At 40.2% G+C, this 26689-nt stretch overlaps 2 protein-coding genes across 8 annotated transcripts in view; one reads left to right on the top strand and one right to left on the bottom strand.

Annotated features, from left to right (window-relative positions):
- Positions 1-15809, top strand: part of RIOX2 (ribosomal oxygenase 2) — a 28906-nt gene extending 13097 nt beyond the window's left edge. For 2 of the 7 annotated variants that reach the window (XM_034956993.4, XM_063602873.1), the window contains exons 4-10: positions 849-977; positions 5537-5640; positions 9155-9257; positions 10019-10187; positions 12585-12673; positions 14165-14254; positions 14709-15809. In XM_034956993.4, the coding sequence (XP_034812884.1) occupies positions 849-977; positions 5537-5640; positions 9155-9257; positions 10019-10187; positions 12585-12673; positions 14165-14254; positions 14709-14867 (843 nt within the window). In that variant the 3' untranslated portion in view covers positions 14868-15809. Of the gene's footprint in view, positions 1-848; positions 978-5536; positions 5641-9154; positions 9258-10015; positions 10252-12584; positions 12674-14164; positions 14258-14708 lie in introns of those variants that run through there. The other 5 variants (XM_034956991.3, XM_034956992.4, XM_055110185.2 and 2 more) reach the window with 4 other exon arrangements.
- The window catches only part of CRYBG3 (crystallin beta-gamma domain containing 3), a 126451-nt gene continuing 114851 nt past the window's right edge, over positions 15090-26689 (bottom strand). The window contains exons 18-22 of the mRNA XM_003821882.6: positions 26233-26372; positions 23162-23285; positions 18744-18902; positions 17606-17765; positions 15090-16824 (exon numbers count right to left, since the gene is read on the bottom strand). Of these exons, the coding sequence (XP_003821930.3) occupies positions 16736-16824; positions 17606-17765; positions 18744-18902; positions 23162-23285; positions 26233-26372 (672 nt within the window). The 3' untranslated portion in view covers positions 15090-16735. The remainder of the gene's footprint in view (positions 16825-17605; positions 17766-18743; positions 18903-23161; positions 23286-26232; positions 26373-26689) is intronic.

The raw sequence follows: 26689 nt of genomic DNA, 5'->3' as shown, positions 1-26689 counted from the left end.
CATGTGGAGATAATTAGCATCACACTTGAGCTCGTGGCAATAGCAACGGGAGGTAGCACAAAATTATTACAGTAGTACAATATGTACTAAAGTTAATTTTATTCAGCTATTCCATATTGCATCTTTAAGTTTATTTACATTTCTTGACTGCAAATGGTGGTCTAGAAGTATTTGTATAGGTAAGTTTTGATAAATTTTAACCTTCTGTAATACATTTGTGAATATTTTATGGTAGTAGATGATAGACTAGTATCTACATATGTTTTTATATTTGATGCATTTATGACATTCTTAATTTTTTTGATATTTTTCATGTTTTTCAAATTGTTGCAAATTTCCCCCAGATTTTCCAATATAATTTATTGAAAAAAATCAGCATATAAGCGGACCTGCACGGTTCATCCCCATGCTGTTAGGCCAGGCGTGGTGGCTCACGCCTGTAATCACTTTGGGAGGCCGAGGTGAGAGAAGTGCTTAAAGCCAGGAGTTCAAGACCATTCTGGGCAACAAAGTGACACCCCATCTCTACAAAGAAGATAAATTAGCTGGGAGCTGTGGTGTATGCCAGCTTCCCAACTACACAGGAAGCTAGGGCAAGAGGATCATTGGAGCCCAGGAGTTTGAGAGGCTGCAGTGAGCTGTAATTGTGACACTGCACTCCAGCCTGGCCAGGAGAATGAGACTGTCTCTAACAACTAAAAAAAAAAAACAAAAACAAAAACCTGTGTTGTTCAAGGTTCACCTATATATTTGTCTATTAGCCCCTTAGAGGGCTAATAGTCCGGAAGCACTTTGTGTGTGAGTTGTCAGGAAGCTCTTTGATGCTCCTGGGCCTTGTGGATCTCTAGGTTTTCATCCTGCAGCTGGAGGGAGAGAAACACTGGCGCCTCTACCACCCCACTGTGCCCCTGGCACGAGAGTACAGCGTGGAGGCCGAGGAAAGGATCGGCAGGCCGGTGCATGAGTTTATGCTGAAGGTATGTGATGACCGTTGTGGGCACCTCATTGTTAGAGCCATTGTGGTTTCCCCTGTTGCTAAGACAAGTTCAGGCTCAAGGTTTAGAGTTCGTGTGATGGTCCCCGTGGGAATATATCCCTGGGTTTCAGGGCAGGGTGGTTCTCATTGCTGTCAGCCAGCACATGTAATTTCTGAAGGAGTCTTGGTGGTTTGCACTTGGAGAAGTGGGTTAAGGAAGTATTAAGTTCATTTCCCAAATAACCTGTTTTCATATACAGTTCAAGTCTAACAGGAAGAAAGAGAATTCAGTGAACCACTGACTCCTCTAGAGGAAAAATGGAAGCTCTGGCCTTGGGCAGCTTCTTCACATCCAAGACGTTGGTCAGCACAGGGCTGGAAGTTGCTTAGGCAGAACATAGCCAGGGATCCCTTAGTTTTTTTTGTTGTTGTTGCTAAAATTCCAGTGTGACTCATTTTCATCCTGGTTATATGGCAGGCTATCTCTGTGCCCCCTGCATAGTTACCAGAACAGTAGTAATCAGGAAAGTTCTTGAGGATTCCTTCTCTGGGGATTCAGGTGGCTTAATCATGTGCAGGTTCCTTGGCATCTTGCTGCTGAGAAAATCTGTCTTTGAGCAGTTAACATCGATGGGAACATAGCCAATCCCCAGCAGAAGAGGTTGTTGAGGAAACGAACGTTACATGGATAGGAGTAGTTCCATAATTCAACTTTATACTCTTTCTTAAAACATGTAACTTAATTTCCTTTAGCAATAAAACAATAGTTATTTTAAACCATTCCAAAGATTCTACCAACCTGACACATTTGCATATACTTATTGTTTTTCTTGTGTCTCGAAGTTATAATTAGTCTGTTTCTTACTCAATGCCTTGTGTGTTTCTTGATTTCAAAATCCTTACCTACCTCCCAGTAACTAAGGGAAACAATCTTGCTTTTTAGGATGGGTGCCTATATTACAGGAGTCTTAAATAAATAAACAACAGTAAAGGTAACCTTACTGGTTTTTTTTATGCTTTTAGTCAGTGGTCATCAAACTGTGGCCCATGGACCAGAAAATCTGGCCTGCTGCCTGTTTTTGTAAGTAGTTTATTGGAACACAGCCACACCCATTCCTTAATGTCCTGTGTTCATACTACACCAGCAGAGTGGACTAGTTGCCACAGAGATCACATGGCCCGCAAACCAAAAATACGTACTGTCTTTCCATTTGGCTCTTCACAGAGTTTGCCAGCTTCTGCTTTTGTTGCAACATGTTTACATAGATTCATGGTTGGTTATCTTTAAAGACTAAGCCATCTGTAGTCTCGGAAGTCAGGGCTGAGTTACTCAGGCTGGTGACCTGGCTACTTGCTCTGCCCAAGAAGGTCAGGCTTCATAGTGGCCTTTAAGTGTAAAGGGTATGGATTCTTTGTATTGTTGCCATGCCCATGCCCATTAAACAGTCAACACAGAGTCCATTAGGAGATGCACTGAGTCTCCTGGACGGAGAAAGACCATGTTGTACAGTATTGTTCAAGTGTGTATGTGTATGTGCATGTCATTTTTTTTTTTTTTTTTTAGACAGAGTCTCACCCTGTCACCCAGGCTGGAGTGCAATGGTGTGATTTCAGCTAGCTGAAACCTCCGCCTCCTGGGTTCAAGTGATTCTCCTGCCTCAGCCTCCCGAGTAGCTGGGATTACAGCTGCCTACCACCATGCCCGGCTAATTTTTTGTATCTTTAGTAGAGACGGTTTCACCATGTTGGCCAGGCTGGTCTCAAACTCCTGACCTCGTGATCCACCTGTCTCGGCCTCCCAAAGTGCTGGGATTACAGGCGTGAGCCACCGCGCCTGGCCCACATTTGAGCTTTTAACCAGTGGGCCTCTTCAGGCGAAACCTTGTGTCAATGCCCAATGATGAAATAGAAAGGCTTAGTGGCTGTGGTTGAGGGATGGGCATGGGAGGGTGACAGTGGGGGTCTTGGAGCCCTTATCCGCTTCTTTCCCCTATGCTAGTGGCAGCCCGTGCAGTTCATCTGCAGACCCAGACTCCCAGGATGAGATCACGCCTGTGATGGAAACACCACTCTGTGGCTCAGGGATCTGACAGATCTGAGTTTGAATTCAGCTGCTGTCACTTATTAGCTGTATGTCCTTGGTCAAGTTATTCATCCAAGTCTCAGTTTCCTCTTTATTAAAACAGAGATCATGATACTTACCTTGCAGGCTATGAGGATTGAAAAATATTATTTTGCTGCCTCCTTTACAATAAATCTTTAGGCGGGGTGCGGTGGCTCACGCCTGTAATCCCAGCACTTTGGGAGGCCGAGGCAGGTGGATCACCTGAGGTCAGGAGTTCGAGACCAGCCTGACCAACATGTAGAAACCCCATCTCTACTGAAAATACAAAATTAGCTGGGCGTGGTGGCTCATGCCTGTAATCCCAGCTACTCAGGAGGCTGAGGCAGGAGAATCACTTGAACCCAGGAGACGGAGGTTGCAGTGACCGAGATCACGCCATTGCACTCCAGCCTGGGCAACAAGAACGAAACTCCGTCTCAAAAAAAAAAAAAATCTTTAGAGGCAATATCTGTATGTCTGTCTGAGTTTTTCTGTTGCTTCTTGTCAAATTACCACAAACTCAATGGTTTAAAACAACATAAATTCATTATTTTATGCTTCTGGAGGTCAGGAGACTAAAAGGGGTCTCTCTAGGGTTGCTGTACTGCATTCCTTCAGGAGGCTGTAGGGGAGAATGTTTACTTACCTTTTCCAGCCAGGAGGGTGGGGCAAATGTGTATGAAATGAATGAAATATAGTCATGTGCCACTTGACATTTTAGTCAACAACAGATTGTATATGTGACAGTTGTCCCATAAGGTTATAATGAAGCTGAAAAATTCCTATCACCTAGTGTTATTGTAGCCATTGTAAAATGTTGTAGTGCTACGCATTACTCACGTGTTTGTGGTGATGCTGGTCTAAACAACCCTACTTCTTTGCTAGTCATATAAAAGTGTACAGTAGAGCCCTAGGCTCTCCCATTCACTTACCATCACTGACGGGCTCACCCAGAGTAACTTCCAGTCCTATGTAGATGTACCATTTATTATTGTTTATACTGTGTTTTTTCTTGTCCACGTTTAGATATATTTAAGTACAGAAACACCATTGTGTTACAGTTTTCTACAGTATTCAGTACAGTCACATGCTGTATAGGTTTGGAGCCTAGGAGCAGTAGGCTGTACCATGTAATGTAGGTAGTACACTATACTACCTAGATTTGTAAGTACACTGATGTTTGCGCAGTGACAAACCACTTTTCTCAGAACATAACCCCATTGTTAAGTGGCATGTGACTGTATACCTGAGAGTCTCACTCAGGCTGGCACAGAGACACTCAGTAAATGATAGTTATAATTATCAGTAAAGCATTTACTTGAAGTACTGTCAGTTTGTTGTCATTCAGGGAAAATTTGCAACTAAGATAGCTCTTATGAATATATATCATGATATATTCCTCTTGCTTTGAGGAGAATCTTAATTTTTTTTTTTAAGCTGGCATTTCTTGAGCTCTTTCTCCAGGGCTCATGGTCTTAACCATTGCACTAGACTACCTCTTGTAGTTGCAGAGAGAAGATGAGCTGCCCTCAAGATTCCCTCTTTTCTCCATAGGTAGCTGCTACATGGAATATTTTGGCCTGAGTGGGATTGGGAAGGAGGCAGCTCAGGGCAGGAGTAATTTGGGGAGAATGTTTTGGTCCACCCACTTGGAATAGGGTAGAGGAGGCTCAGCTGCCCAAGAAAATGATGAATTTTTGATTACATCTTATTTTTCAGTTCAAATAGGGATTGTATAGTTTTTCAATTCATCCCAACATTCATTGAGCCTGTGTTGAGTGCTAGGTGCTTTGCTAGGGTAGGCTCTGGGAAAGACAAGATGGTAAGATACAGACCCTGCGCCTAGAAGTACTCAAAAATTATCAGGAAGTGGGGGACTGGCGGATAAAATCATATAATCCAATCACATGCCCATCATTCCCCTAAGAGCTTGGAAGCAGCATCTCTAATCCTCAAAATAATCCTGTAAGGTTTGGGGCTATTAAACTTCATTTTACAGATAAAGAAACTGAGGCTTTGGGCAGGTAAATTGCCAGATCATCAGCCAGTAAGTGGCTGTGTCTGTGTGACTCTAAATTAAAGCTCCTACTCTTAACCACTGAAGCATGCAAGAGGGAGGAAGCAGGCGTCCCAGGCACAGGATGTTACCTTCCTTGATCCCTGCATCAGGGCAGGGTAGTCTCAGGTGAGTCTAGTCTCAGCTTGAGAATGAAAAGATAGTGACTTCAGGCACCGAGAGCCTCTCGTGGATCATGGTTAACAGTGACAGGCTCACGGACACAGAGAAGCTAGACTAGCTGCACACGACATGAGCCCAGCATATAGACTGTGCCTTGAGGTTGTGGTTTCTAGAATGGAGAACTGAGACTCAAAGCCCATATTTATCTCCCTGAAATGAAGAGGACTGAGAAGGAATACTTATTAACTTCTCTACCCTTTCCTGTTCCTTCCTTTAGCCGGGTGATTTGTTGTACTTTCCCAGAGGAACCATTCATCAAGCGGACACTCCTGCGGGGCTGGCCCACTCGACTCACGTGACCATCAGCACCTACCAGAACAAGTAAACACTGCCTCCCAGCTGCGCATGCTAGGACAGCTCTGAGTCCTTGCCTGCAGCAGCCACATTCAGGAGGGACATGAGGGAGTTGGCCCCTACCTCCTATGCAAACCCCAGGGTTTATGTCCTTTACTGACTTCCACATTCCTTTGATGTCCCATGTATGTGACTGGTCCCTCTGGACTTGCTTCTGGGGACATCATGAACCTGACTCTGTAGGATGTGGGGCATTGCCCAAATAGAGAGTCCCATAGTTTGGAAAGAAAGAGACTAGCTGTGGGTACATCAGTGTGTTAGTGATGCCAGGCTGGGCTCATACTCTCTCTCTTTTTTTTTAATATGATAAAATATATAGAACATAAAATATACCATTTTAAACCATTTTAAAGCATAGTTTGACATTAATTACATTCACACTCTTGTGCAACCATCACCACTATTCGTTTCTAAAACATGTTTATTCCAACAGAAACTCTGTACCCATTGAAATCTCTTGGTCTCTTTGAGGGTTTATCTTTTTACAGTCCATGAAGTTAAAGTAGGACAGGCAGTCTGGAACAGCAGGAACTAAAGTGCATGTGCTGACAGCAGTTCCAATTAAAATCATGTTCATTTCAGCTAGTACCTCCTCACTGGGTGGCAGTGCTGTGTGAGTTATATCCAAAAAGCAGCAACCTTGCTGGTCCAAATCATATTTAAAAATACTAATCATGGCCAGGCGTGGTGGCTCACTCCTGTAATCCCAGCACTTTGGGAGGCTGAGGCGGGTGGATCGCTTGAGGTCAGAAGTTTGAGACCAGCCTGGCCAACATGGTGAAACCCCATCTCTACTAAAAAAAATACAAATATTAGCCAGGTGTGGTGGTGTGCACCTGTAATCCCAGCTACTCTGGAGGTTGAGGCAGGAGAATCACTTGAACACAGGAGGTGGAGGTTGCAGTGATCCAAATCACGCCACTGCACTCCAGCCTGGGCGACAGAGCGAGACCCTGTCTCAGGAAAAAAAAAAAAAAATACTAGTCATGAGTTAATGTGTTAAACAAATATGTACTAGACATTGTGTTTGTTGCTGGGAATTCAAGGATTTTATTGAAGGGGTTTTGAGAGAGCTTATACTTTGGAATTGGTTGTAGGAGAAGAGATGGTGTGATAAATTCTATTGTAGGTTTGCGGAGGAGACTCTTGGAGCATAGAGGAATGCATTTAGCTAAGTAGGGGCATTAGAGAAGCCTTCAGAAATGACACCAATGCTGAGTGAGTCTTAAAGGATGAGTAAGTAGGGGTGGGTCAGCAGATCAGAGTAGGAGAGGACATTCTAGGTCCAAGGGACGGCAAGTCACCTCCTACCTTCAGGGCCAGAACTTGCAAAACAAGTTAGTAAGCATACCTCTGCTTCCTCATCAGACTTTTCAGTGTGAATTTCACCTCTACATTTAAAAGACTTACTGGAGGAATTAGCTGAGGCCTGGCCCTAGTTTAGTGCTATCTTTCCCACAAGTAGAAGGCCCAAGCTTGTATTAGGCTTCCATTTTGAAAAATGCCCTCATCACTTTGGCTAGGTAGGTTCCTTGCATTTTAAGGGACAGAAAGTCACCAAAGCCAGCTCAAGAAGTGCAGGGTCACTTGAGGGAGTGAGTCCTAGAAACTATAGAAAGGCCAGGCTACAGAGAGGCTGGAATTAGAAGTCCATTCTGGATTCAGAGCAGTTCTGAACCACATAGTTTGGCCCTTTGAATATCCGTGCATCTGTGGGTGTCCCATCGTTAATGTTTCTCAGGTACTCCCTTTCTGTAATTCTCTTTTCCATTTCTCTTGCTGCTACCAACTGGTTTTCTAGTGACTGGTGTTTTCTCCCTTCTGTTCCTTCTTCAGCTTCTGTTTACTCATAACATTAGGCCATCACCAGTTGCTGCTCTGACCTCCATCTCATTGACCCTATTAGCTTTTGCTTCTGCTAAGGACCTGACTCACTCTCTGTTTCCCAATCCCAAGAGTGAGGAACTGGCCAGCTGCCCCTGGGTCCTATTCATTTCTTCTCTTTTCAGCTGGGGCTGGGAAGAGCTTCCTAAGTTACAGAAGTTGCCTGCTTAGGATTGTGGGTGGGTACCATGATCAATGTGTCCAGGCTGGATTTTGACCTGTGTCTTGGACAGTGATGCTGGAGCTAGAATGAGAAGATGTGACTTGAGGGCCATTGCTCCCCAGAAATGATCCTGTGTTTTGAGCCTAATGCTCCTTCAGGTACCATGTAAAGGTGAATATTTGGGGCCTCTTCCTAACACCTGTCAAGGTAGCATTGTTGGAGTGTTTGGGGGTCTGCTGTATGTTGTTGATTTGGTTGTTTTACCAAAGTGGACCCTTCAAGAGATATTCCTAAATTGTGGGAAGTCCCAATATCTATTCTGACTCTTAGAGGAGCACTATTTAACTTCTACTAAATTCCTCCATGAGCTGTTGCTGTATGACTTCCACCTACATAAACCTGCAAAGGAAGCACATATTATATGGTGCTGAGAGATCTGCATGTACCCTCCAGGTTGAGACTCAATTAAAGATGCAGGGTTGGATATAACATTAAGTCACAAAGCAGTGAGGCCACCAGGTAGTAGATGTCTTGGGAAAAGTGTCTCTCATGTGGCTTTTGTCCTCCTTTGCAACTTTTCTGGGAGGGAAGCATAACAGTGTTAATTTTGCTTACTGAGTGAGAAGTAAAAGTCATACTGTGAATTTCCATTTTCTACTAGCCGGCAATTTGAAATCTGCTGGTGACACAGGAAAATTTTAAATAGCTAAGAAATGTTTAAAGAGAGCATCCCCACAGAGTGCATTTCTTACACTGGCACACACTTAGGAATGAGCCAATTCCAGATACCCCAGAGAAAGCAAAGGTAATTGAATAGGGATATTTGTCCCTAGATGTTATTTTTAGTCACTGGCTTCTATCCCCCGGTAAAACCACTGCTAGGCATAATTGTTTTGGAATTATTGATGGTAGATATTTTCTTTAGGAGTAGCATCCCTTGTAAGTGACAAGGAAAATGTAACATACAACTGTTCAAATAATTACACAATCCAGATATCTTGCTGTTACCCCAAATTTGTTGTATTTATTGCACATAAAATTTGGTTTTAGATCCTATAATGACTGTTTAAATTTCCTACAAATCTCCCCTCATAGACACTTTTGTTAAAAATTTGGTCCATTGAACTTCCTGTTTTATGAAAGTCTATGGTTAATTTTCTGAGAGCTTTTAAGAGAAATCAGTATTGAAGCCTAGCTTCCCACTTTTAACTTTGCAAGTGAGTGTCTGGAATGGGGAGGGAGGAAACAGGGTGGTTGATGAAGGTCTTAGATTTCCATGCTGAGTAATGTCCAATTAATGGAACTCAAAATGCCTGGACAGGGAAGCCATAATCCAATTTGTAGCTTTTGGCTTTACTAGCAATAAGTATTTTATGTATATTTTGTATGCACTCACTGTTTTGGTTTTTTTTTCCCCCTTGGTGCATATCCTAGTTCATGGGGAGATTTCCTTTTGGATACCATCTCGGGGCTTGTATTTGATACTGCAAAGGAAGATGTGGAGTTACGGACCGGCATACCCCGGCAGCTGCTCCTGGTAAGGAGTAAAGGCAGGTAGGAATGAAGGATGGTAGCTGCAGCCCAGGCCAGCTGAAGTCCTACCTTAAGGACCCCAGGATACTTCTTCCAACATGAGCCAGGCTTGTCTACTGTGCTGCACTGCTGAGCTGTGTGACTTGCAGAATGAGTGGAGTGCCATGTGTTATGTGGTGATCCAAAGAACTGTGATGTTGTACAGACAGCTCTGTATTTCACAGTGGCAGTAGCAGGCAGTGTGAAAATGTTGGTTGAGTAAATGAATAGTACGGCCAGGAGAACTGTAGATTTTGCACACATCAGATTACTAGTTAAGAGAAACTCACTGTACTGGAGATCCTGGCCTCGGTGTATTCGTTTGCCTCCTGTTCTTTTATTACATTTTGAAACAGGAGTGTTATTTGATTAGTTTTGAGATGAGTGGATTAGAGCTGAGTTGAGCAAAGGTTGCTTTCATCTTAGGACAGTGACCTGCTTTCCAAAAGGCAGAGCTCAGACTGTACCATATTTCCAAGGATCTCTATTTCTAGGCAAAATTCTGAAAATTTTTTGCAAACAATAGGCAGCTTTGAATTAACAGTGTTTATAAGGAAATGATGATATATCATTCTTAGGGGCTCAGGTTGTCCCTTCCCCTTTGGAATGACATGGATTAATGTCTATACCCAGTGGCTGGCAGTTTTGCAGTCTACTGTGGAGACTGAGCTGGGCAGTAAGTTCTGCTGGCATCTGGGCCAGGACTCACTTCTGTGTTCCTAGCAGGTGGAATCCACAACTGTTGCTACAAGACGATTAAGTGGCTTCCTGAGGACACTTGCAGACCGGCTGGAGGGCACCAAAGAACTGCTTTCCTCAGACATGAAGAAGGATTTTATTATGCACAGACTCCCCCCTTACTCTGCGGGAGATGGGGCAGAGCTGTCAACACCAGGTGGAGCTTGCTGTTTTCTTCTGGGTGGTCAGAGGCTAATGCAGGATGTTTACGGTTTTTCTGGGTAGGCTCCTTTTTGAACAGATGGAAAGTATGAAGTGCTTTCGTGTTAATGTGGACCACATCCATCCTTAGTGAATATGGCCAGACGAGATGTGCTGCACTCAACCTTTAGCAACCTGTATCTTAGAAGTCATTTGGAAAGAACTTGTATCCCACCCTGATGGGAAATAAGAGCCCTGTCCTTTTGGGTGAGAAATATGTATATTTATAGGTACTCTGGTATTCATAGTCTTCAGGAAGTTTTCAAAATTTGAACATTGAAATAATCTTGTTGGAATTAAGTCAGGGTTGGGTTGTCTTTGTTTGTGTTGCTTAAAGGAATACCTGAGGCTGGGTAGTTTATATAGAAAAGAAGTTTATTTGGCTCATGGTCTGCAGGCTGTACAAGAAGCATGGTGCTGGTATCTGCATTTGGAGAAAACCTCAGGCTACTCACAGTGGAAGGGGAAAGGGAGCTGGCATTTGCAGAACACATGGTGAGAGAGGAAGCAAGAGCAAGGAGAAGTGCCAGGCTCTTTTTAACACCAGCTGTCATGGGAACTAATGGAACAAGAAGTCACTCACCGCCCCCAACCCCAGGGAATTATCTATTCATGAGGGATCTGCTCCCCACAATGTAACCCAAACACCTCCCCTTAGGCTGCACCTCCACACTGGGGATCAAATTTGAACATGAGATTTGGATGGGACAAACATCCAAATCATAGCATGGGTAAAATTGTTACCATCAGCCAGTGAGATTCAAGAAATGTCCAAGATTATCATCAACCTTCTCCAAGGCACAGGTGCCTAATTTATGACAGATTTAGGCTGCAAATGATATAACATACTTCTGGATGGATGATGTCATTGATGACTTCCAGATGGATGATGTCAGTATCCTATAGCAAAGACCACCAAGAACATACTCCTGAATTCAGACGAAATTGGATTTATTGACTTGTTGCAGTGGGAAGACCACACACCATTGAGAACTGCAGGGCATCTCAGTAAAAGGGTGTTAGAAAAGACTTATAGGACTCAGGTGTATGTTAGGTGATTTTGGAGAGGGTTCAAGGAAGCAGGGCTTTGCTCTGGATTGGATGCTGTCAGGAAATGGAAGGGATTCTATGATTAAGTCTCCTAAATGTTATCTGGTAGGCAGGAGGAATGTATGAGGCTGAAGTTATCAATGGTAAAGCGGAAGTGGTCACTCATTAGCCAGAGTAGGGGGATGTTTGGTCAGTGTTGTGTTTTGGAATATGTTCTTGCCTTGCCTGAGTCCAGACATGAGTATGTATGGAGTGGTGGTGTTTTGTTTTGACCTATTATGGTCACAGAGTGATCTCTGATGTTAGCATTCCGTGGAATTGCCTGTGTTCAACAGGAGAACACAAAGACCTAGCTGTGAGTGCCAGGCCAGCTTTTTGGCTGCTGTTCTTTCTCAGGGTTGAGTGAAAAGAGTATTTTTTACTAACTTTAATAAAACTCTTAATTATGACCAAGAGAGAACCACTGAGATAGATAATCTATAAGGTCCCTTCCAACACTGATTCTATATACATTTTTATCATAGTCTTTGGAGGAAGCTTAGAATTTGTTTTTGATTGTATCTATTCAAAATAGCAAATGTTTTACAAGCACATGGTTTAATCTTTAGCAGAACAGTTTGCTTATGCACCAGCTTATGGCCCAGACTACTTCAGTGTTTTCCTTATCTTAGGCATTATACTCAATAAAGTGATGATCCCTCATGACTCCTTCCCCACGCAGATGACCCTGTAAGGCTAGTCTGTTTTTATTGGGTATTGTTCCACTAAGTTAAATCCAATTTGGAAAAAAAATTTTTCTGTGGACTTTATTAGATGGCTTTTATAGGATACTATGCTTGACTTACATAGACTGAATAATTGACCAGGGTCACACACCTAATAATTGGTGGAGTAGTGCAATTTTGAACTCAGGTAGTACTTCCAGAGTACATATGTTGAGCAAGAAGCTTGTAGATGACAGAACCTGGAGGAGTGAGTGTTCTGTGCAGAAAGCACCACAGCCTTATGTGCTATGATAGCCACTGTACTTTGATGGTATTATTTTTGTCTATTTATTGTACTTATAAACTTACATTATTTATCTATGCCTGTCTTCACTGTAAGAATGAGCTGCATAACGATGTGAACTATAATATCAGTACAATGTTGGGGTAAGCAAATTCTTCAGTTGGAGTGTATGCCATGTTTGGATTCACCTGTAAATTGTTAGTAAATGTGTTTCCTATGTGTATGTGTAAGCAAGTTTGAATCTGCCTCTTTCCTTTTTTGAAGGTCGGCTAGTTCTCTCTTTGGGGTTTTCTAGGTGGAAAGTTACCGAGGCTGGACAGTGTAGTGAGACTGCAGTTTAAAGACCACATTATCCTCACAGTACTGCCGGATCAAGATCAATCTGTGAGTATCCAAGAGAAGGAGATTTCCTGTCTTCTCAGGGTGTTTTTCATCAGAGGCCTCAGGTTATTAGATTAACCACTGGTCTCTGCCCTTCTTTAGGAATCCACCTGCATTCAGTTTAATGCCATTTCTTCAGGTCAGATGATGACCAAATCTCACAGTTCCAATTCCATATTTTCTTGCCCTCATCCTCACAGAACCTTCCTTCATCCCCTTTATGTGGTGATTAATGTCTGGTCTTTGCTTCCCATCCTACTTCGGGCCTTACTGTTCTTGCTTGGACAGCCACAGACCTCATTCCTGAGTTTCTCAGCCCCAGTCCTCCACACTGTGCAGATCTATATTTCTATGTGGTTTTGTGGATATTGTTGCATCTCCTTAAACTCTATCCTGTAGATTATGGAGAACAAAGTCTATATTCTGTAATTTTGCTTCCTAGCCCAGTGATTCCCCAAACTGGCTAACTGATCATGGAGTCAGTTGGAAAGCTTTTTAAAATTATAAATTCCTGGGTTTCATCTGGTCTTGGAGCCTTTGGATTTATGTTTTCATAGAGCTCCCTGTACAGTCCTAAAGACCTTGGAACGATCTCATACCATAAGGCTCCACCTCATTCCTCCTAATCAGCTCTCTAAGGAGCTATCCCATGAATGATCAAGGGGGATGAGAGGGGCACTCAACATGTCTCAATAACCAGATTGTTCCAGCCGTCAGGGCCAGAGTTGGAATATATATATGAGTATACATGAATATATATATATATATATATATATATATATATATATATCCATCCTCAAAAGTACACATTCCTACATCCCTGTCTAAAAAAAAAAATAGTGATTCTGATAACCAGTCAGTTTGAGACATTGTACGCTAGGCTAAGATTTTTTTGCCCTTATCTAAGAGGTGACAAAGAATGACTAAAGGCTCTGGAAGAGACAATAAACTGCACTGTGTAACATGGGGAGTGAAGGGAGATAGGGACCATTTGGGAGGGTAGTGTAATTGAAATGGAGTTTTTTATCAATCACACAACAGCTGGTATTTCTCAAGAGTTAATGACTTCATGATTATAAATTGTCAGTTTATACCTAGAAATGTCAGATTTTTTGATTCAAAAAAGATAGTGCAGGTATGATTAAAAAAACTGAGGATTTCATTGATAAGTTGATACATAAATCACTGCTTTTTCATTAAATCCTGAAGATGCTCTTCCAGGTAGCACTCCAGCTGTTTTAACAACTTAGAATGCCCATTAATTGCCACATACAAATAGTAACCTGTGGTGACTAATGAAGTATAGACATTGTGTGGATGCACACACCCGTCACTTTTTGCCAAAAGGATTCTTTACAGTATTCAATAAATTTCACTTGAGCACCAAGGCTTTTGAAATTTTTCTTGGTGTTGACCTATTGGAAAACCTTCCTAGTACTGACACCTTCAGTGTTGTGTTGTTGATGGCCTAATGCATTTATTTTTTCCCCAAAGGATGAAGCTCAAGAAAAGATGGTGTACATCTATCATTCCTTAAAGAATAGTAGAGAGACACACATGATGGGAAATGAGGAGGAAACAGAGGTTTGTTTCAACTGAAAACAAATGCCTATCCTGTGACTTGGGTGGTGGTTGGGAAGAATTGATTATTTTTGATTTATAGGTAATATGCTTTTTATGGCTGCACTGTGGACTTACCATTTTGCACTACTCACAGAGCTCCTGCATGGGGATGATTAAGTCAGACATTTCTGTGATACATGCACACCAGTTTTAAGACATACTAGCTGGGACCTGTAGCCTTATAGGAATGGTATAATGTAAAACATTTCAAATTACTAATATCACTTACTACATAAATTAGGATGCCTTTTATATAGAAGTTGGCATCTTTTATGTTATCTAATTGTAGTGTGTCTAAAATACTCATGAGGGGTATCAAAAATAATGATGTATTGAGAATAAATTTACAGGAAAATGCTACTTCAATGACATAAGTAGTATACATATATTTTGACAAATAAATTTATCCTTTCAGTTTCATGGACTTCGCTTCCCTTTGTCACATTTGGATGCACTGAAGCAAATTTGGAACAGTCCAGCTATTTCTGTCAAGGACCTGAAACTTACTACAGATGAGGAAAAGGAAAGCCTGGTATTATCCCTCTGGACAGAATGTTTAATTCAAGTAGTCTAGTGCCTTTGCAGAATCAAATGCCTACTATTTTATATGCATATATTAAAAGAAAAGCAAAGACCTGAGCCGAGGAGAGGATGAATTCAAGTTTCCTTACCTGCGTATCTACTAACAAACATGAGACCTCCCTGTTACAGGTGGTCAGTTGGCCAAATGTACTAACGGGCACATGAAAGAAAGAACAGCAAATTACCAAGTGTCTCAGAAAATGACAAAACCATATTTTGACAAGTTTATTTAATCCAGTGTGGTAGAAAAGGCACAATTCCAATGTATCATTTAGAATTGAATGTCATTAACCTGGCTTTGTTCTTTGGAAGAAACAACTTCTTTAAAGAGCTTCTTTGGCTCTAGAAAAATTTCAAACAATTAAAATAAGAAAAAATTTTAAATTGTTTTTTTATAATGAAAATATACATACCTTTGTGTATAGACAAGCCCATGCCCATTAAAATAAAGTTATCCTGTAACATAAATTTTATTAAATAATACTGCCCCACAGATGAGAGGCACGCAACACCTATGGACAAAAGGGAGTTACAGAGGCTGCTTAAAAGATGGAGAAAAGCCTGAGATTGAAGGAGGAAAAAAACCCAGTATTTAAAGTCTATAAAAATTACTCAAAATAGTGGGTCTTCGAGTTTAAAATAGTCATTGTTATTTTACATTCTAAAGTGCATGTAGGTTGATATTTTTTAAAATATCATTGGAGAATTTAACCTTTCTTTATAAAAATAGAGCATTTTTCTGCTTTCTGGCAAAAGTTGGGGATAAAAGGAAAAAAAGTTGTGAAAATGTAAGTTTCAGTCCAATTCACCAGGAAAAAATGCTTGTGAATTGTGCAGTAAAAGGTGGTAATGACTACTGAAAGCTAAGTCAAAGGTGATTTCCTACCTGATTTTACTTACTTAAATAAAAGTTACTTACAATGGGAGTGAAAAACTGAGGTTTCTGTTATTTAGTAGAGAAATCAACTCCACGTTTACTTGAAGAGATGGTAAGGTCAAGGTTCAAATGCTACTGTGTTTTAATTTGGATATTTGAAATTTCTCTTGAGGCAAAAAAAAAAAAAAATTGATGCCTCTCCTTAAATCTAGGATGAAGTGTCAACATGGAGACAGGTAACCACTGTTATAGAGTCTTGTCACCTAAAGGGATGTCTTGGTTAACACGTAACAGTGCAAGTTTGGCCATAGGTTATTTATTTGTACTTTTTTAGTTTGAAGGACTGAGGAAACAATAGCTACAGAAAATACTTCTTGTGCCTTATTCCTAACAAAGCTGAGGTCCCTGCCTGGGGTTAGTTACAAGTATAAATACTTACGAGGTGCGTTCATTATAAAAGCCTCAGTATAGAAACCTTAAAGTTTATCTAGGAAAGTTTAGTATATTTTCAGGTGTTGCTAAAAAATTACTCATCTGTTTGCAAAAGTATGACTTGACCTATAGAAATCTGTTTCTTTATGCTTTGTACTCATACAAGCATCTAGGTAGGATATTAATAAATAATACAGGATAATAGCATCACCAGTGTCCAATAACGGGCCATCAGGAAGCGGATTCACGTTTGGTGGATATGAGAGAAAATAAACACTTCAGGAAACTTGCTCACCACAGCTGGAGATCAGGAATAGAACCTTTCCAAGATATCATAATATTTTCTTTATAGGAACACTGAGTAATGGCAAGAATATTTTGAGCTTTTCCATGGTTAAGAGCGATAGTCTCAGAGGCTGGAGAAAATGTTCATTCTGCTCAGTGATCCAGGAGTGTGAGGACAGTAGCTTCCTTTCCATGTCCACAAGACAATGACAGATGTGTTTCCTTCTTCGCTCTTTCTAGGGATCTTTCTAGGGATGTTGATTCTCTCACAATATTTCAATGTCCCATTTCTGTGTTTCTTCTCCCTCCAGGGGCTGATTTACAATTACATGAGTCTTGTCACAATAATTTCCTCCTAAAATAGAAATTCCAAAAGAAAAGATTATTTGTTCAGGCAGGTGCTTAGCAATTTCACAATTTTCACAAGCTTCTGTTCAGCTCACCATTTCGGTGGATGAATGTGTCATTTACAAAGAAGTCTGAAATGGGAAGCTGAGTTTGAACAGGCTTAGCCATTATTCACCTCAAATTGGACCTTATTATGACTCAAATTGAAATACTAAAAGGTATAATACATGATTGTATAAGTGGCGTGCCTTAACAGTGTGATTCTTTAGAACAAAGTGCTCTGAGAGAACTCTGGCTGAATGTCAGGTACTGTGTTTTTGTTTCTACACCAACAAAACTGTGACTAACCCAATTAAAGCAACAGCCATGAATAATATTGGCCCTGACCTTGCTGAATTCAAAAACAAGGTTAATTGATACCTACCATAAATTCTACCTGAGGGTTTTTAAGGACCATGGCAATTCCTGGCAAAAAGCTAGAGATGTTTCTAAGAAACAGATGACATTCATTTCATGGTTTATGGTGCTTGAAATTTAGAACTGTTCTGAGTTCACGTAGCAAATGAAAGTTTTACAACTGTACTAATGAACAAAAACCCTAAGCTTTGTTGTTTGGCTTTTTCTGCTAATTGTTTTGTTTGTAAAACTGCCTATCTTAATTTTCTTCAAGCATAATTTTAAATGACTTAACATTTCTCTTATACATAAGGATGTCCTTTACCCAAAATGAGATTTGGAACTGAAACTAATATCCAGGGACACAACATTGGGTATCATCAAAGGCCCACCTTTAACATCAAGGACAAGTTGATCACTGAGATAAGAGCTGATAGTTCCATTTTTATTCAGTCTCCACTTCTGCCTGAATTGCCCATGTTCAGTCCAGAGAGCTACTTTAGCTCCAGGTGTGTCCCGGCCACCAATCACATCAAGACATGTATCACTGGCCTAAAAGGGTTAAGAAATGATTAATTGGCAGTAGTATGTTTGCTAAAGTAAGTTGAATTAGGTCCCTTTTATCTTAGGTAAACAAATCATAGACATGAAGTGTGTGTGTGTCTTATCTAAAAAAATACTATATAGTATAATTTCAGTAAGCCTTTTTTAATGTCTTCTTTACGGCTGTGGGTAGGAGATGGTACAGAAATAAACCAACTGAAATAGAGGTACTTCTTTTTAATAGGATGTCTACATCTGACAACAGATGTTCAATAAAGATTTGCTGAATTGGAATTAAATGTTAAATCCCTGTTTGCTTAAAACGTATTATGTTGAGCTTGGTTTTCTTATGAAAACATTGCATGATGGGCTAAAGATATCCAGACAATAATTACTTTTAAATGTTTTTCATTTTTGAAGCATGACAAAAAGTAGATAATCCATTGGTGATACAATAAAACACAGTTTGAATGTTTTTAAAGTAGTGTTCTATTCCCAATGCATTAAACATAATGGAAGGGTCATAGAAAAGAACCCTAAATTTTATTTTCTAAGCTTCTTCCAATAACAGCTTTCTTCTTCTACTGCTTCTTTGTATACTTTGAAAATGAAAGGGTTTCAACATATTTAGAATCACAGGGATGGCTGATTTTATCTGGGCCATCAAGTAAGGAACATCTTACAAAAGCACATTGTCCAACTTAGATCTGGTGACTTATACCATTGGTTGTAAAAAATCACTTAGGTATATCCATAATATGTGATAACCTTTGTGTTTACTTAAAAATTGAAACTGGATTTTCTTGTTCAAAAAATTAAGTCAATTTTATATAAATGTTTTAGTAATATATGGCAGTATTTTTATAATCAACACCTGTTTCTAAGAAGTTGCATTGTTTTATCATGCCAGTTGATTTGACAGGATTCTAGTTTTCAAAACAAAAAACAGACCAGAAAGTGGCGTACTGTATCAGTGGGATTGCTTACCTTGGATTTAAAGAGTCCTCGGCAGTAGTACCAGATCTGAGTATTCTTTCCACTATAGGGAGAAATGCACACAGATGTTGCCCTGGTGTCTGCTAGACTTCCAGTGACTGTCAGATATTCACCCTGGGCACGGTTCTTTATTCTGATGTACACTGCAGGCTATGACAGGAGAAACAGCCATTTAGAAATAAACTTTTGAATCTGGAAATGAATCCTTCCAGAGGAGGAAAGCTGGGAGGGAAAGTGAGAGGTAACTATCTTAGTTATATCAGTTTCACTCTTATTCCCTTTAGTAAATCTGCATAGATTAATATGGTAAATCCTTAGGCCGTGGAGCATAAAGCTTAAATTGTACAGTCTCTATTACACTTTGTGAAAAGTGCCCTTTTGAACAGCATAAAGTAAAAGTTTCTTTCACTAGAATTCCATGTGGCGAGGAGTGGGGTGGTAAAGAATTAGGGACTTGATGAGTTTCATTCAATAGTGTGTCCCAGCTGTGCTGAGGGAGGTAGGGGAGTTAGAATAAGGGTAAAGTATTACCTACAAGGATTTTCTAAAAACTTCAGAAAGACATACTGTGGAGCTATGACTAAATGCCATAAGTTGGCCCTGGGAGGTCTTGAAAAACCCAGATAGCTGAGGGCACTAGTAGCTGTGATTATTTGTTTATATAAGACCTTTATTTCTTCAAAAGTAGAGACCATGTATGTTTAATGACTATACTTAGGTACTCAAAAATTGTGTAACAAAGGACTTCATCCCCTTGGCCTGGAAGTTTTAAGATACATACAAAAAGTTTTAAAATATTAAACCTGGGACTTGCCTCTAAGGAGAATAGCTAATATTTATTGAACACGTAGTATGTGTAAGCAGCGTGCTAAATGCATTCTGTGCCATTATGTTATTTGTCAGAATAACCACAAAAACCTATTAAGAAAGTACAATTATACCCTAGTTTTACAAATAAGGTGAACACAGATGTAAAGAAGCCAGGTTCCTCTTAACCAGGATGCTCTCAGACCTATGTTGAAATGCACTAGTTGCTCTTAGGCACAGGGAATAAGAGACGAATTCCAAAGGTGGCAGTGTAGGACAATGAAAGGGCAGGGCACATAATCGAAGCACAACAGAAGCCATTATTTCAGCCCTATGACTTAGGCCTCCAGCCTTAATGTAATAAATGACACCCAACATGACACCCAACCTCCCCACCTTTGGTTCATCTCATTGCCATCCCAATTAGAACCCTGGCTGAGTAATAACAAATGGTCTCTTAAGAGAGCACTTTCATGCTAAGAAACATGAATGCTTAGGTAAATGCAATAGGTCATATGGTAAGAGAACCAATGAACAGTCTACTGTTTTTGAAACTTGATAGATCAACGTGAAGCTAACTGAATTTTGGTAATTAAACCTTCCTAAGGAAATACACATTCTCAGCACTTACTTAAGCCAATAGAAGGACAAATTATCTGGCCATTTAAACCAGGCGAACAAGATCTCTACTTGGCAAAATGTTTTAAATGTTTCAAATCCCTACTTCCAACATTAACAATGCAACAGTAGTGTACTTAAATGTCTATAATTCAGCCGGATCTACTGCAATTATTAATTCTTGAGGCTTCAGTATATCTTTATTACATTTTCATTACCTTGTACATATAAGAAAACAGGCGTGACCTTCACAGATGACAGAGTTCCAATTACTTTAGGACCAAACATCACAGTTTTAATCAATCAACTCAGGCAAGGTACTAATTACCCTTATTACACATTTGTAGTCTGACTGCTCTGTAATTATACTTAAAAACACTGATATACATTATAAGTACCTTAGTGACTTCCTAATTCCCAGCCTCAAAGAGGATCACATTTTAATTAGTCCTGAATTTCTAAACAAGAATATGAACCAAAGCAGTACCAACAGCCTTACCACAAATTTAAATGTGACCCACAAACTACTATTTTAGAAACTCAGAATTCCTTTGTTGGATTTCAAAACTGTGACCTAAATAAACAAAAGGAAAAATAATCTATTAAAATATTATTTTGAAATTAAATGTTTAATCAGAATAGGAATCAGGTAGCTCCTAAAGCACAGTGAAAGAAAATAGCATACTATTCTTGTTAAAAAAAACTTCCTTGTAAAAGTAGAGGTGGCTGTTCTATCCTTTACCAGAGAATCTTGAACAATAGGCAGGGACATCCTTCTTCCCCAACAAGGAACCACCATTAAAAAATGAGGAACATATTTTCAGTGTTGAACTTGGCTACTAAAGTCTCTAACAACAGAGGGTCAGCATTATTATGTAGTTAGTAAAAGCTAAACTGAATTCCTATCTCTACTTTGCTTTTTCTGATGGCTTTTCAGTGGGCTTACTCCCTGTTCCACATGATAGGAGTGGGGAATAAGCAAGATGTAAAGGTCATGAGATCGTCTACCACACACTCTGTGCCAGGAAAGCCATTAATGTTTCAGTATCCCTCAAAAGAGCATCTCAAGGGACATTGTGAATAATAATAATAATAAAAAACTTTCAAAATAAGTGTATTACCATAGTAATATGAGCCAGAGCCATATCAGACTGTTCATATACATTATCTTATTCAACCGTCACAGCAATGAGATGTAAGCAATGTGATCACTGCTTCACCAGTGAGAAACCTAAGGTGCCAAGAAATGAAGTGACTCACCAAGCTGCACTGCTTACAAATGGCAGAGCCAGGATTTGAACCAACAGAACTCATGAGTGGTGGGATGAGCATGGTGTGTGTGCATGTGTGCATGTGTGCATGTGAAGAGGGTGAGAGAAGACCAATTAGGTTAATATTTTATTGGCTACCATTTATTTAACACTTAAGTAAGGGTTAAATAAGTGTCAGGTCAGAACATCAGAGCCTCAGCATTTAGATCCACTAGGCTATATTCGGCTCAGTGCCTGAAATAGGTGGTACTCTCTAAGTGCTGATCTTAGGCTGATGGAAAGTAGAGTGTGGTTGCTTAAGAACACAGATTTTAAAGCATAGTAGATTTGGGTCCAAATCCTGGTTCTGACACTTGATGTGCTTTTATTGTCACAGGTAGGAATCATTATCCCCATTTTCCAGTTGGAGCCTTATTCTTCTCTCAGAGCCTTATTATTCCAACTAGAAAATGGGGATAATAATTCCTACCTCAAAGGACTGTTGTTGGAATCAAGCAAGAAAGTGTTCTAAAGAGATTAGAGAGAGGTACTAATGCCATATCCACGGGCCATCACACCCCTGACAGTTTCACTTGGGTTTTCCATCTTCCATGAAACCTCCCCACTACTCCTACACATGTTGATACTTCCTTTCTCTGAACTAGGGACTGCCTGTGGCTTTTGGATAATTATGCATTGTTTTGCATTTTATGTTACTGCTTTGAGTTGGACATGTTTTACCCAACAAAAATGTAAGCTTTAATAATATTGGCAAAAATCGCATCTATCTTTATATTTTCCATTATACTTTGCATAATATCATTGATCCATCCACTGATATATTCATTCCTTCATTAAATAAATAGTTCCTCAGCTCCTACAATATTCCAGATATTGTTTCAGGCACTAGGGGTAGAGCAATGAGCAAAACATGGACAGTCCTTGACTTCACAGGGTTTTCTATAGAGTGGGAGAGACCCCGATCCAACCATAATGCTAGGGTTATAAACTGCATACAGTGTTTTTGTAGAAAAAGAACCCCCAGGTCTTTTATGATCTAATGTAGATTGGGAGAGAAGGTGGGGGAGGCATTCTTGAGGACCTGACACTTAAGTAGAATTTACAGGGATGACTAGTCAAATAAAGAATGAGGGAAGAACACGATACAGAGGGTGCAGCCCATGTTAAAAGTCTTAGTGGGAAACCACTCTGTACTTTGATGCCTGTGACACAACCATGTGAAAGATGAGGTTGGAGAAGCAAGGTGGGGTAGGGGGTAGATTGTATTCTAAGTGCAGTGGGAAGCTTTTGAACAGAAGACTGACAAGCAGTAGGTGTGCAATAAATACTTATTTTAATTAAATTGCCAGGATCCATCCTGAGTATTATATAAGTAGGGAGGGGAATATCCAAATGCTTAGAAATTAAACCTAGTACAGTATCAAAGTTCATTCCTGTTACCAAGGTTTGCCACAGAACTTACAGTATCTTAGTTTTCCACGAAAAGTGAACATGGCCAATGAGGCTTTGGACTGAAAACTGAAATCCAATGTTGATTTTAGATACAACCTTACAAATTGGTTAAAATGTACAAGATATCCGCATCCTAATTCACTCCCCCTACTATGTAAATGGCAAACTAAATTAAATGATCATTATTTCAGATGCTGTGGTTTATGACATTTCTACCACAAAAGCAAGCTATTTGGAATCTTACGGTTCTTTTCTCCTTACCTGCTTCATAGGACGGAGGGAACCAATTGTTTTCCATCTGCTGAATGCTGTCCAGTTTGGGATCTCATTAGGCCTGAGTAGGATTTGTCTTCCCAAGAAATTGGATCCTTCATAAGCTATCCATCTATGAGAACAAGAAAGAAAAAAGTAGTGTACTTCAAAACAAAAAAAAAATCCCTCATCAAAAGTATCTGCACTTTGCCTTATAGGGTTCATAAACTTCTAGGTTTGCAGACTTTTAAAATTGCACATTTTTTCCTAACAAAAATCAGGGAGGTATAGGAGAAAACCCACTGGCCTAGACTCAGAAGATTTGGGTTCCAGTTACAATGCTGGTTTCCTTTCTTCCAAAATGAATGCAAGGTTTCCTCCATCTCTGAAATCCTATATTTCTTTGATAACATTGTCATAGCATTATAACATTTAAAGGCAGACCATAACCTCCTATTAACCAGCAGAAAATCACACTCCTGCCCCTAGAGTCACCATCACATGTCCTTCAGGGCCTCTAAGTGTGGCTCCAGTGAACTCTCCAGACATATCTTCTTCCACTCCTCCCTCCACAGCTTCCCCAAAGCCACCAAGACTTCTTAGAATTGTTCACAGAAGTTCTCCATCACCCTCTTCAAGGCCCAGCTCCTTTGAGAATCCTCCCCGAAACCCTTGCCTTCAACTCTGGCAGCATTAAAGTGTGTAAAAGTACACTGGAGTCTCAAGACTTATTTAATGGAACACAGTCATGCCCATTGCTTTAAGGATTGCCTACGGCTGCTCTTGCACTACCATAGCAACTTCAGTAGTCATGACACAGACAGATGACCCACAAACTGAAAAGACTATCTGGCCCTTTACAGAAAAAGTCTGCCGAGCACCACCTTAGGTGATTACTAAGCTTGATGACTAAAGAGAATGTGCTGGAGTCAATAAGAGCACCTGAAATTCTCAGCAGGACTCAAGGTCAGTGTACACAGTGCTTTAAGAAAGTGTGTGCAGGATGAGATGGCTGCCTTTATTTTGATAAAGCACCTGGAATTGTGGCAGGGGTTGTCCTGGCTTGCACCAAGGGAGGTAAAGCCTTGTGGATGAAGCAAAGAGCACCAGCAGCAGGCAAGGTAGTCTGCTTATCAGATGGACCAGAGCTCAGGAACAGGGTCATCCAGGGCTTAGGACACAAGCTACAGAGGGTTGCTTGTGCTGCTATGGCAGCAACTTCAGTCCCTCGATTTTCCAGATTAAAAACTTCTAAAACTCACAAAGTGCAATATTCCTTAGGGACTTGTTCTTCAGGTAATGCAGGAAAAGATACCAACTTGAGCATAAGTTGTGGGGAGAAGGGGAGAGCTGAGGAAAGCTTGATGTATTACAGCTATGAAAGCTTGGGTAGGGATGACTGACTCAACCTGACCACCACTAAGAAAAGTCCTCCTTGCTCCCCACAACCAAGATCAGACTTGACCAAATTATGGAGAGATGAATGAGATGGATGGCCCATTCTTGACCCCTCCTTCCTACACAAATCTAATCAATCAGACTGGTGGAGAGGCAGGTCAGCATGACCACGGACAGGCTTAGCTGCCTCTCCTGCTGCAGATTCTTTAAACTGTCAGGGAAGTTTCAGTTATAAAATCTAGGTAAGATTTTAGGAAAATGTACCTAATTATATATTGATTTAAATGAATTCCACAGTTGGAAAACTGTGTGGGATGGTGCATTTAAGCATGGCTGTCATCATCACAGATCAAAGATGTGGCATAGCATGGGGATTAAAACAAACCCAACTTGTAACTAAGGGAAGTTGGCTGTACATTAAGTAGTATTCTGTAACCTAGGAAAATCCTTAGGTGGCCTTCACTGTTCCTTACTCCATGTTCCAATTCTCTTAAAGAGAATTTGGAATAGTGAGAGTAGGTGGCTAATAAGCCAAAGAGAAGAAATAAGAATGTCAAGATAAAATGGCACCAGTGTTCCAGAAAAAAATGAAATAAGAAAGTGAGAAATTTTCAGAAGTGAGTCAAGTATCAATTTCACTCAGAAATGGGAAGAAATGAATTAAAATGTTGTGAAAGACCTATATCACAGGGATGTAAAATTTAGTTAATTGGTAAATAATATATTGGAATCTTATGCTTAGATAGAATAAATCAATTTGTCTGAATAAACATCAAACCATTTAAAATGTTTTGCAGAAGAAAACTTAAGCTATTATACATGTGTATAATATAAAAGCCATTTATTATAATAGTTTGCTTAATTTTCACCTCCACTTATATTATTGGCTTTCTCTTTATCCCCAGATATTTAAACCAGCACAGTTGATTATCACAGAATTTCAAAGCCATAGAAAAACTTTTAAAGCCATTTTTTTATTAACCGTCAAGAGCTATGTGTGTTTTTTTAGTTGACTTTTGCTACCAGAACACTAACAGTGCAGGAGTAGGGGCTGGTTTATATGCCGGACTCTTCAGAACTGGATTCAGAGGCAGATTTTCCAGGAAGCAAACAGAGCTTCAACTTCAAGGCCCCTCACTTACAGGCTTCTCACCATTTCTGTCCTAAGTATTCACATTGATATCTAATATTTCTATCATAATTTTAAATTTTTTCTTAAAGGCAGCTTTCTAATTTGTAAAAGCACAGGCCCCTGGGTCTACCCTGACTGACTGATAACCTAAATGAACAACAATACTGGTAGGCAGGCTAGGCCAACCAGTGTAGTCCACAGGCAAGTGAGTACCCTGGAGGAACTGCTCTAGAATACACGGCTATTAAATCAAAAAACAACACCGAACTTGGTCTTGCCAGCAGTCACTTGCCTTAAGCAGGAAATTGTCTTAACCAAAGTTGCTGGGATATTGAAATTTCTTCTGAAAAGAAAGTTCAACTGGGTAAAGTCATTTGATTGACCTACTCTATGACACATGCTGTGACCATATGGTAGCCCTTCTCTTCCAAAGGGCTCTTCCTCAAGACCACTTGAATGCATACTACTACACAGTGGACTTGGTTTGCAACTCTGCAACTCTGTCTTAAAACAGTAACTGAACCAGACCACGCCTTTTTCCCATACTTACAGTCCACTTTTTACCCACACAGACTGGGTGTAGAAGTGCAGGTCCTTGTTCAGAACAGAGTTCACAGCCTCTTCTAGATGTAACTCTCTTCCCTCACAATGCTCCAGAGCAAAAAGGCTGATGGAGGGTTCTTCAAAAACCTATTAGCAGAAAAAGAAAGCATCACCATAGGAGTGGCCATATCTCAGTGACATCCCAGTCTGAACACAGGGTACCCTGAATCCATTGTATTCTTAAATGCATGGAGTTTACTGTTTTACTCTCTAAGGTTGCTATAGTCAAAACTGCACTGGAAAGATTAGATTTTATTAATAATTTTTGTTCACTTTTTTGTAAACTAAAATTCAAGTTATCAGAAAAGCAATCAATCTCATAATAAAAACAGCCATAATAAAGAGACCCATGATTCCAAATCACAGATTAAGGTCTTGTGGTACTGTAATATGGACCATAATTA

This window comes from Pan paniscus, chromosome 2 (genome assembly GCF_029289425.2).
Source record: "Pan paniscus chromosome 2, NHGRI_mPanPan1-v2.0_pri, whole genome shotgun sequence".
In the NCBI taxonomy this organism is placed as follows: Eukaryota; Metazoa; Chordata; class Mammalia; order Primates; family Hominidae; genus Pan; species Pan paniscus.
This window is presented reverse-complemented; position numbering and strand designations above follow the sequence as displayed.